General features: G+C 38.1%; 1 protein-coding gene across 4 annotated transcripts in view; it reads right to left on the bottom strand.

Annotated features, from left to right (window-relative positions):
* The window catches only part of PRKN (parkin RBR E3 ubiquitin protein ligase), a 1,176,340-nt gene that overhangs the window by 924,149 nt on the left and 239,487 nt on the right, over positions 1-12,704 (bottom strand). For 2 of the 4 annotated variants that reach the window (XM_039529609.1, XM_039529611.1), the window contains exons 1-2: positions 7,872-7,977; positions 3,520-3,683 (exon numbers count right to left, since the gene is read on the bottom strand). In XM_039529609.1, the coding sequence (XP_039385543.1) occupies positions 3,520-3,683; positions 7,872-7,962 (255 nt within the window). In that variant the 5' untranslated portion in view covers positions 7,963-7,977. Of the gene's footprint in view, positions 1-3,519; positions 3,684-7,871; positions 8,001-12,704 lie in introns of those variants that run through there. The other 2 variants (XM_039529612.1, XM_039529610.1) reach the window with 2 other exon arrangements.

The following is a 12,704-nucleotide window of genomic DNA, read 5'->3' as shown; positions in this document are numbered from 1 at the left end:
GACTGTCCCACTTCCTTCATATGACCCCCAGATTTTTAAGCCCCATTCCTCACTCTGTGGTCACCAGTCAGGATTATTTCTTTTTTTACAATGGCTCCAGTTTCACTACTTGCCTGTTAATAACTGGTTGAGTGCTTAGTAGTCCGATTCTGCTCTCTTTTGTTGAGGACAATATACCTATAGCAGGTACTAAAATTAAGTGTCTCCATACATATTTCTATCCTGCCCTTCCTGCATCTTGGATTTTTTTTTAATGTCACATTCCTCAATCTTCCATACACTGTCTCGATCTGCCATTTCCCTCCTTATGATAATTTCCCTTCTGTCTCCATTCAGTGGCTTCATTTCTCTCTTACATACCTCAGATACCATTCCACTTCCTCCTTCTCCCTCGTCAGAAAAGAAAAGGAGTGTACTTCATACATATACAGCCTTCATGGTCTTCATTCATAAAGTGGACAATTGCTCATGTTCCACATCAGCCACCTTGCAGCCTTCCCTATCTGAAATGTTTGTTCCTTAGTTAGAACCTGCTAGGATCAGAGCACTCTATCACTACATCTTGGCAGACTTCCTTTCACTGTTAAGGTACCTTTTAGAAAGTTTTCTTTATTAACACCTACCCCCATTAGTTGTTGCCTCAGTTTGGCAATCAGCAATGAACTCCGACTCAGATCAAACTCCCTTTTGGTTTGGACTCATCTCTGTTGTCCTTCTTTCAAGGCTGTGAGCAGAGCTTCTGTGTGTTCCATGATTCCTTGATATATTCAACTCTTTCTGCAGAATCTAAACTCTCATTTTTAAAAAAAGTTTCTACTCCTTATGGTTGCAAAACAAACACACCATCCTTAAAATCTTCAGCTGAGTATAAACCAATGTTACATTGTTTTCATGAGTCTGCCTGAAATAATAACTCTAAGAGACACATGAATTGACCCATTAATCTCAATAGAACGTTAACTCTGAAACTGAGCATGTGGGTACAGGTCACTTGCCAGGATTATTTGGATACATCATACTTAATGATTTCCCCAGCATTGTGCAATCCTTGGGTGCTGGTTTATATCGGTCCCTCTTATTCTCTGCCTATGCCACGTAATAGTCTAGTCTCATAATATTTTGGGGTCATTTCAATTGTTTGGTTTGGTGTGTGGGTGCTGGGTGGTGTTGGTGGCCTGTGATGTTCAGGTCGGACTAGAAGATCGAGCAGTCCCTTTTGGCCTCAAGCTCTATGACTATGAACTGCCAGTTGGTTCCTTCCCAGCTACCAAAACCTCTAGTTTCAGCCCTGAAAACTAAATTTAATTTGGTATCAAGATAAATAACACAGTTGCTACCATGCTGATGTATTAACCATTAGAATTCACTAAATACTAGAAGTTTGGAATATACCTGAAACTGTTGTTGAACTTCCCATCTGCTACAGGAGCCAGAGGCCTTGCCAAAGAGTTTTGGTCCAGCTTTACTGAGCAATACATTTACCCCTTAACTATGACCAGCACCTCAAATGTCACCTTGAAACACATTCCAAAAAACAGTCCTTATGGCCAGTCTGCCTTGCACTTAAATAGATTCATGTGGGGAGGTAGGGATAAAGCTCCCACCTTAACCCTGTGCTCAGGGGCATGCAGGGGTTTAATCCATACCACCCATAATAGGATGTGGAAAAGCTGAAAGGAATGGGGCCATGGTTCCCCCTATGCACTGACAGCAAATAGCTGGGGTGTGGTATTGGATGTTCAGCCTGTGCATTTCCAGGAACTTGAGGAGGCATTCTACCTTCCTGAGACACCTCCCTGTGATTCTCTTGAAGTGATGTGATTGCACATCTCCCCTTGGTGTGTCTGTGCTTATTGTAAATAACTTTAAAACTGTCTTAAAATTAACCTGACTGAAGGCATCTCGTAAATAAACCTGAGTTGGCAGGTCTGAATGTCTGAAAATCAATTTTTCCTTTATTCATCTAAGTTATAGGTTTTGTGTTTTACCCTGCAAAAAGTTGGGTTACAGATTCTCTGAGTAAAGTTAGACCCCAGTAACAGATTTTGTGTTTTGTCCTGAAACAATCTGACAACACCACTATAATCTCAAGCACTTCAGCATGTGCAGGAAGGTTTAGAAGCTTCTGAAAGTGTAACACAGAACCCTAAACATAGGAACTGGCTTTTCAATTCACCTTAAAAACATTTTTGGCCCCATATATTTTCTTTAGTAAAATCAAATCACCTAAAAGCAAAGCACAGCAGTTTATGCATGATGACTATGTGCATCAACACTATCAGCAGGAGATGCACTGGAGAATGACAACAGCAATTTGCATTCTATAGTTTATTTTGTGTGCCCAAACTCCCTAAAGCATTTTGCAAAGCAATAAATATCATGCCCATGAAGATGTAGTGATAGGATGTCAATATCATAGTGACTCTCTGCAACCAGATACAGCAGCCATTCTGTGCACAGCTATGTCCCCCACACAGCTGAAAACACAAGTGCCAATTAATCTGTGCTCGTTAAAATAGAAAGGGTTGTGCCTGTGGGGGATAGTTTATGTAGTCACCTGAACTGCTATAGAATGCACCTCATTGTTCTTTGATGTCACTGCCAGGTTAGTACTTCTAACAACCCAGCAATCTCTAGTTTTGTATTGGGAGGAAATATATTATTTCCAGATTTCTCCAATGTCTTAAACTTATGTTCTTATGCTTCTCCCAGCAAATGCTGCCATCTCCACAAATATCACTCATAGGAAGAAAGAGATGCTGATAAAATGAGAGTGGCAGTACTGGTAACAGTGGTAAGAGATGGTCAGGAAAAAAAGAGTCTTGTTATTTGTCCTGCTATGCTTTTTCCCCCTCTCCATTCACTCTGCATTTTATTTTTATCAGAATAGTTAATCAGGAGGAAATGAAATTCAAATATTAACTCAACCACTTATAAATCTCTCTTCTCCTCACTAGTCTTTCAAACTACAGGTTTGTGATTTCAGTGCTTTTGGGGCAAACCTCATTGGAAACTGTGAACAGGCCTTCAAATACTACCTCCATCAGCGTGCACACGCACACACAGACAGCAGCAGCCTTACAACTATCCTCCAGGGGTCACAATTGGGTTACAAATTCTGCACAACATGATGACTGAGCAGCCTGATTTGGAACAATTTATTCACATTCATTCAGCTTCATTAAGATTCAAATAGAATAAGTAAGGTAGAAATTGAGCAGATACAGAAATTGTGCATAGCTTGCGCCTGTAGTCAGTAAACATTTATTCACTAAGCACAGCTCTCTTTTGCTCTCTCTCTCTTATATTCTTTCTCTCTCCCCATCCTTCCTGCTTGCTGTTTTAATGCATAATTAAGAAGGTCAGAATTAATGAAGCAGTGTGGAGTAAAGTTCAAGGAATCCCCAGGCACTATTTATTCTATTAGATCTCAGTCATGAATGTCAGACTGGCAGCATTAGAGACAGAAGCAGTTGAGCTGGCAGCATCCCAAAAACAAAACTACCAAGGGAGACTTACCTGCAGTGTCAAGTCATTCCTAAGCTCCTTCCCTGCAAAAATCACACGCAACTGGTCAGCTGGAACTCCCTGTCGCTTAGCAACCACCTCCTTGAGCTGGAAGATGCTGGTGCCTGAATCAACCTCCACTGGGAAACCATGGCTGGAGTTGAACCTGACGAACACTGACCAAAAACAAAACATTTTAGAAAGTGAGCATTTATCAAGTCAGGTCTATTTTAAAATGGTATAAGAGGAGGTTTTCTGATCCCTGAACTATTGACATAATGGTACAGTAAAATTTTAGTATATTTAGTATAAAGAGAAACTTTCAATGTTGTAATTTATCATTTTGAAAGGATCCTTAAGGGATTTCCTAGCATATAATAGTCAGTGACCAATAAACAAAAAGGGTATGTTCCCCCTGACAGCAATATAAAATTACAGTGAGCATACAGAAACAACAAACAGACTTAACTAGGCAAGATTCTGAGTAATCACTAATTGATACACTTGATTTTCAAGTCTTAACCTTGGCAGACATATATGCTCCTTGTGTCCCAGGTGTTCTTCTCCCACTGGATATAACAAACAAATGCAGGGAACACAGATGTTTGTTAGAACAAGGATGCATTGAACAGCATAAGAACAGACAGTTCCCTGCAGTAAAACATAGTCATACAGACTGGCCTCCCACAGATATAATTCTACAGAAAATAATGATGGAAGGGAAATAATCTGCTAGATGAAATGTTTGAATGTTTTCTGTATCAGTATGGTCTTTTTCAGAGTTCACTAAAATACCTGTAGTACATAACTCCAGTACATATTGCTTCAATGCAGAAAATTACCAACACACTAGCCATGTCATTTTTAGAGCTACAGCAACTGGCTTATACATTCAGAGAAGCCTGGCAAACAAGCTCATGAGTTTACTGCCATTCAGTTGGTGGGACTGCTTTTCATAATGAGTCTGAATGTGCCCATTAGGCTCACAGTGAGGAAAGAGACTAAAAAAAACCACTATATAGAAAAACCTCATTATAACCGCATCACTCACTGAGATTGTATGAAAAGCAGAGATATATCCTGGTGAGTTACTTCAACCAATAGGTTTCATAGACAGGAAACAGAGAATTAGTAAAACCAATATAAAACAAGAAATTATCTGAATAGCAGACATCTGCTACTGTAACGATGGGGCATTGGTTGCAACTGATGTTCCATTATAAGAGTTTATTTTGATTCCCAGTCTAATTTTTTAGCTGGAGAAGCTGTTGGTTTGAATTTCTGACAAACGGCAGAAGTATGGGATCAGAAATGTTTATATAGCTAGCATAGCTATGGTTTTCACAATAGAAAAAAAAAGTCTTCAGGATTTTTCTGCCACTTAATGTATGCCTGACCACTTCACTATTGTAGAAGTATTAATTGAAAATTACCGGTAATACCTGAGGGCTTTTGCTGATTTCAGAATTTGATAAATATTTACATTTTCCAGAAATTTGCAGTGGTTGTATGATGGTGATGCTGTTGTATAGTATGTATTGTGATTTCCATCTAAAGTTTTAGATGACAAAACTTTTTACCTCTAAAATTCTAGATAATTAAAGTTTTTGAACTTGGAAAATTTTGCCTTTATGTACCCAATCACAATATAGGATTTCAAAATACAGTCAATAGGAACACAGCACACATGTCCTTTAGAGTACTGTGTGGCTTCTTGAACTATATCCTCATTGATGCTTTTTCAGTTTCTATGATGGAAAGTGTCCTGGTAATGATTGTGAGGTTTACAGAACGTTCTTGGATCGGAATGTCTAAAAATCCATGCAACTGAAATTTAATTTTGCACATGTGCCATGTGATTTGGAAGAGTAATGGAGGAATGATATGGCAAGAGTGAATTCCAATTATCTGGAATTGAAGACCTCATGTCTTCTTAAACAAAACAAAACAAAAAACTTATAATGATCCATTACATAGGAAATTATCTTGGCAAATAAAAGGAGTTGTAGTTAATTCAACCTATCCCAGAGGATATACCTATTATTAACTTATTTTTTAAAAACTTGTATAATGAACCAGCCTTACAAGGACTTGAACCTGGTTCTCTCACACCCAAGGTGAGTTTCCCACTGCTCTAAAGAGACAGTCAATCTCTCCTATTGGAGAGATTCCATTTTGTGTAAATAATTCAATATTTACTGGGCCAGAAGGAAAGACTGACTATATAGACTGATGGTTAGGGCACTCATGTGAGATGTCAGAGACCTAGATTCAAGTTCCTGTGTCTCCTACTCCATAGCTGAATGCACTAACCATCAGGTTCTAAATCAATCCCTCTTTCTTGGTGAATATTTTTCAAAGTGGCACAGCTCCAGCAGAAGAGACTCAGAGCAGCCCAGCTCAGAATAGCTAACAGCTAGGTGGTAGGGCACTCACCTGAGCTGTGGGAAGCCATGTACACGTCCCTGGTCTAAATGAGGAAAAGCAGGGACTTGCAGCTGGCTCTCCCTCATGAGTGCCATAATCACTTGACAATTGCCTGTTCTGGGGCCTCTTCCTCTCTTTATTCTGGACCAGAGATTCCATCCTGGACCTGAGGAACCTTTCCTAATGAAAGTTTCATTAAAACTGATACATTTCTGCAAAAAGTTTCCGTTTATTAAAAAAAAAATCCAGATCAGCTCTAGCCCTAAGGCACTTGCCAAGGCAATACAATGAGCCAATAAGGATCTTGGACTAGAATTCAGGTGTTCTGTCTCCAGGGCCCCTTCTCAAACTACTAGTCAATCCTCCCTCATTTCATTCTTATGGATGTCAGTACTTGTCTTATGAGAAGAGAACAAATTAAGAAGTGTGCCCACATTCTCAATGCAATGTAATTGGCAGCAGAGAAGGGCTTGATGACAGAAACGCTAAAACAATAACTGGAGTAATATTTAAGTGAATTGTCAAGCATAGCTCATTTTCTAGAGACTATACTAATCCAACACACATATTGTAGGCATGACTGATGTTAACTACCAGGAAACCAGAAATTTCCCTTCCTTCTCTTCCAGAAGCCAAAGTATATCCATGCCAAGGTTTAAGAAGCTAGCAGAATTGTGGAAGTACCCACATTCTAACCACAAGAAAATATTTGAGTGGCCCATGAATACACTGTATTTTCATTTTGCAATAAAAATATATCTAATCCTCAATCACAAATAGTTAAACTGAGAAAAGTGCTTAGCCAGCAAATTATTTGTTGGAAAACACTAGTTCACATTTTTTCTAATTTTTACACAATGACTTCATCAGAAATCGTGGAGTGCATTTAACATATTTTAATATACATTTATTGATGGCATCTTTGTTCATTCACAAACAGCCTATTAAGACTTAAATCAGATGTTTCACCCAGGCTGAACAAGAACACAATTTTGTCAACATAATATTTTAAGCTTTCTTTTTTGGAAAGAGATGATTAATATTGTTTGACTGATAGCCAAATCCTAAATCATCAGTATTCAGTGGATACACTTTTAAAAGTGCATAGGTAATTCCAGTTACATTAATGAGAGGTACACAGATACATTAAAGAGACCCCTTATAGTGAACAAACGCTTTGAAAACCCTTATAATTTAAGGTTTGTCTCCTGAACTGGTTGATACTGTAAACAATTTTTCAAAGGCACACAGGGCCAGATTTGTAAAGGTTTTTAGGTACCTAAAGAGAGGCACCTAGTGGGATTTTTGAAAGCACCTCATTGCCTAACTTCCACTGATTTCAATAAGAGTTAGGTACCTAGGTGCTGGGAAAAATCCCATTAGGTGTCTGTCTACATCTTTAGAAGCCTAAAATACCTTTACAGATCTGGCTTCAAGTTCATAAGTTCTAAACATTGAAAGAACCCTTACGTATCAAAAGGCAAAATGTAGGAAAAATCTGGTGTAACTGGAAGGGAGAGGAATAAATAAAAATATGACAACAGTTCACAATGTCTTTTAGATGTCCAAGATAAACATTATCATTCAATACATTCAGTGAACTGGATATTCAATTCCTTGTTTGGAAGCATCAGCAAAGTTTCTGGTTACAATGAATGCTGTGAAGTCTGCATAAATGAATAGCTGCAGAAAAAGAAAAATAGACATACACACACAGGTCAAACTTACAGTTTATTCTAGTTTTAAAGATATTAATGGTTCCAACAGAATTCCCTATTTTAAATATAGGAATCACTATCAAACCAGTAAAATCTTTCAAAATGCAATGAACTTTTTAAGTGTAACCCACAGCGCATACACAATATATGATTTTTGGGATGGCCTAATGACTCAAGTGGTAGAGATATAAATTTCCATTGGGGGATCCCAAAACTCACTTCCTGGGTAGCTCAGTGTTGGGAGTGTCAAAAGAATGTTCTCCATCTTGGGTATGCATTTGTACTGAGCAACATTTCCCTTTTTCTTCATTTTAGGCTGACACTGCAGGCTCAGAATACACTGTGTGGCAGGGTAAATGCTGTGTATTCTGTTCAGGGAAGGGAAATTGAAAATGTATACACAGAAAGGCTGGCCTAGCACACAGGAATAGACTGAAGTACTAAAATCTCACCAGGAATAGCCTTATTTTCCTCTGAATACAGGACTTACTGCCTTATGCAAGCTGAAAGCATGTTCTCCCCATCCCAGCCCCACACGGCACATTTAAAAAAAAATAATACACAAATTTTAAAAAAAAATCATGGCTTTCTGGTCTAAGAAACTGTAGACCTTTAACTGATTAAAGAACACATTTCCTCTCTCAACAATAAATGAAAAAAATGCATTGGAGAAGTGGCAAAATTTTGGATAATAATGTGGAAGGACCAAGTTTTAGAAGCAACCAGAAGACTCCTGTTTCTCCACTGAAACAATTCTGGTCTGATTCTGATCTTACACATATACTAGTGTAAATCAGGAATAACTTCACTGAAGTGAGATCAGAATCAGGTACCTTATATAGTGCTAAACTAACTGCAGTGCTCCCTATTAACTAAGTAAGTTATTTATGCAACTCTCAGGAGGTCTACTACAGGTCAAACTTCACAAATGGAGTGCAGAAGCCATTATGGGAGTTGGGAAGAAGCATGAAGGCAAATTTAAGAAAAAAAAGCATCAGACCAAAGAATTAAGGCATGGACCAGGACTTAATGGCAGTGTTGAGCAAAAATCAGAATTTCCACCCTGTGGTAATTCCAATATTTGGACATTTGTTTACATACCAGATCATACAGAAAAGTAAAGCTGTTCAGGAATTTTTCAATTAAAGTTTTTTCCCCCATTAAAAATGCTGATTAATCAAAACCAAAGTTTTCAGCGAAATAGATCAGTTTTAACAAGAAACTTTCCCAGATGAAATTTCTAATTTAAACCACAGACAAGCAGAAAGAAGGAGAGACACCCACTTCAGAATAGTCAATAGCTCAATGGGTAGGTAGGACATTCAGATGGGAAGTGGGAGACCTATGTTCGAGTCTTTGTTCTGAATCTCTCTTGCTGGAGCTGTTCCACTCTGTATAAATAATTAAATATTCATTGAGCCAAAGAGACAGAAAGACTGGTTAGGACACTCATTTGGGATGCATGGGAACCAAGGTAGTCCTTGCTCTGAATCAGGAAAAGCAGGAATTGAAGAATTGGAACCTGGGTCTCCCAAAGCACATAGGGTCCCCTAACCACTGGACTATTGGCTATTCTGGGTGAATATCTCTATCCAAAACAAACTTCAAAACCTCAAAAAAGTTGCAAAACAGATTTCTTGTTTTCCATTATTGTTGTCTTACTGAGAAGTCAAAACATACATTTTTTGAAGAACAAGAAGTTCCAAAAACATTTCAAATCAGAAATGTCAAAACATTTTTATTGATATTTAGACCAAAACAAAAAGTTTCTAACATTTCAAATCAAAATGTTTCCTTTTGAGTCACTTTGACATTAAAATTAATCTGCATAAATTACCCTGGTGCCTCATGCCATCATTCTTATCTATGGCTGGGCTCCCTGGCGGTATGACTTCTCCCATGATGCACTGTACTCATGTGATTCCCATGTTGATACATGTGACTCAGTCAGAGGGGAGATGGAGGTATATCACAAGAGACATAGGCTAGCCAAGGAACCCAGGCCACAGGAGAAAATAGGGGAACGAAGCACCTGAACTACAACTCTCATACGGCACTGCAGCACTCCGAGCAAATGCAATTTAATGTCAAACTGACAAGAAAAGAAATGTTTCATTTTACTTCAACAACAACAAACCAAAATATTTTGACTTAGGTCAAACTGTGCCTAAATTAAATATTTCATTTCAATTTTTCCAAAGGAAAAATAAAATTTCTGCAAAATCAAACTTTGCTCTCACAAATTTTTACTGTTACAGAAACTGTATCTTCCATTGAAAAATCATTAACTCTGTGTAATGGCTTTCAGTTGATTTTTAACCTACTAACAGAAAGGTCCTACTACATCCACAGTACATTATCATATAACAACTGTCTAGTTACCTCTGTGAAATGATAAACTTGTCATTAATTGGCCACTCTGTTGAGGAGTAAAATAAAATAATGTGACAACTGTCATTCTCAAGGAGTCCAAAGTGTTTTATGAACTGTATATTAATCACTTCAAACATCACCAAACTGGAAGCAGCAACACAATACAACTGCTTAGTGTAGACCTAAAGCATACCTACCTAGTTGAAGTGACAGAGAGGAATTGTAGGCAGACAGAATATTAGAACCTGAACTGGCCATTTGAAAAAGATTCCAAATCCTCCAGCTCTTTCTACTCATGCAAATAAATTGTGCCAAGGCTTCTTTAATGATGTAATGACATTAGCTCCATAATGGGCACTGGTTCACTTCTGATTCAGAGACAAAATCTACACCACTCCCTGCAGAAGCTGGGTTCTCCTATCTGTGAATAAACTACTAGGATATAGTCTTGGTATACAGAGGTATTATTCTAGGCTCCAGAAAACTAAACTGTGCCAAAAATGAACAAAGTTTATCTATTTCTGCATCACCAAACTGAAGACTCAAATTACTATTAACATTAGCAAAAATAGCCAGTTCCTCTTAATTTCCTTGTTCACAAAAGAATACAATTCTTCTTTCCTGTACAACAATGAAAGGCAGGCTGGTTCCAGGACATTTAGGGCTTTATAGGTCATAATCAACATCTTAAACTCCAGAGACCAATGGGCTGCCAGTGCAGATGCTGGAGCACTGTTGTCATAAGCTCCTAGTGAGATGCCTTACTCAAACTGCTGTGTTTTATACTAGCTTCAGTTTCCAAATGATTCTCCGGTGTATCCCCATGTAAATTGCACTGCAATACTCTTAACAGTATAAGTTGTCCCTGTATAACCACTTACATTGTGGGGTCACTTCCCTCCTCTGGGAGGAATGTACCTCTCTGATCAGAAACATGCTCGGTTATAGCTAGAGCTGGATGAAGATTGCCAAAAAAAACCCCATAACGATTAGCTCAAATTTTAAAGTAATTTTTTTAGTCTGTGCTTGTACTCATTTCATATTCACTTTAAATGAAAATTTGAGCAATTAAGTTTTACTCACATGAAAGCTCATGGAAAGTAAACCTGAAGTTGGACCATGCAAATATTCACACCTTATGTGTTATATATCATGGATGGAACACTGACTGAAACCTAGTGATTGAACAGTATTCTCATCCCCATTTTGTCCTGAGCTATGGCACACATGCAATAAAAAAAAGGAATATACAAATAGCTAATCTAATGATATATTCATATTGAGATTTCCTTTAAAAAGCCTCTTTTCCTGATAAAGTAATTTCCTTAGACATATATAGCCTAATGTACGCCCACTGAAGTCAATGGCAAAGTTGTCATTGACTTCACTGATGCAGGATCAGGCTCATCCAGTATGTTGCCCAACATTTAAACTGATGCTACACTAGTCATTAATATACTTTCATGGCAATGAGGGTCCTTAAACATCAGTCATTTCCATATTCTATAGTCTCACCCATTCTGCGTTTGTATATTGAGTCCCATCTTTAAAAACAAAAATACAGACTGAGAGCACTAAAATTCCACTTGCCCTCCAGGAATGGTGTGTCTTTTTTAAAAAAAGAACTCAGTGTAATGCAATGGAATTCATGCAGATGGGCAAAAAAAAACCTGGCAGGACAGGTGATATATTATTATAACTCCAAGACTGTAATGTAATTCCAAACCAAAGTGACTTCGGCTAGGTCTACACTGTGCAGTGTGGACTACAAGGTGTGAATTCCAGACTGCACCGAAGTGTTGCGCTCTAACTGCCTTGCCTAGATGCTGCTGGCGTGAAATAAAAGGTATCAAAGTGTGTTAACTTAGTTCTGTGTGAAAGAGGACTTTGTTAATATGAACTAGGGTACCTTTTTAATTTGTGCCATCAGTATCCAAACGGACAAATTAGAGAACAACACTTTTGTGTCCTCTGCAATCCGCACACCGTTAGTCAAGCCCTAAGATTCCAGGGCTAAACCAATTACACTTATTTCACATTCCCCACGAACTTTAACAATTTTCTCCTATGACACCTACATACTCATTATGACAAGTTTCATTAGATGTGACTTGAAGACCAAGACAATGATTAGCATGCTAATAGGTAGTGATGCTTCAGTAAGATGGGATTTTTCTTAACTTCACAGAGAAATCAAGATTATGTCCTCCCCACTGCAAGCCATAATGGGTAAAAATTTTCAAACAACAGATCTTATAGTAACAGTTAATGTAAATAAAATAAATTGTGAGCAGAGTGATAAATTTTGTTTCTTTTGGCACGTCATAATACGATATCTCATAACTGTTGCACTCTGGTAATGTTTGCCTGGAGTGGCTCTTTAGAAAGCAAAAGACTGTGTGATTGAACAATCCTGGGAGAGGAATCTTGGGAGTAACCACCTCTACAAGGAAAACTTGAGCTAGATTTTGTGTCATTTCTTTTTCAGTTCCTATTTTCAATGAGACCAAACCTCGAGGAGAAAGGAGTAAAGCCTGCTATAGCCTATGCGTACAGTGTGGAAGCCACCTGCTCATAATAATACAGGCATGAGAAACACCTCAGACTCCTTAATTCCTTAATATTTGAATTCACAAGTTTGTTTCATTTACCCATTCTATCCCTGTGCATTCTTATGTT

Source organism: Mauremys reevesii, linkage group 3 (genome assembly GCF_016161935.1).
Source record: "Mauremys reevesii isolate NIE-2019 linkage group 3, ASM1616193v1, whole genome shotgun sequence".
Lineage (NCBI taxonomy): Eukaryota > Metazoa > Chordata > Testudines > Geoemydidae > Mauremys > Mauremys reevesii.
The sequence above is the reverse complement of the archived record's forward strand: the minus strand, read 5'-3'. Positions and strand labels throughout refer to the sequence as shown.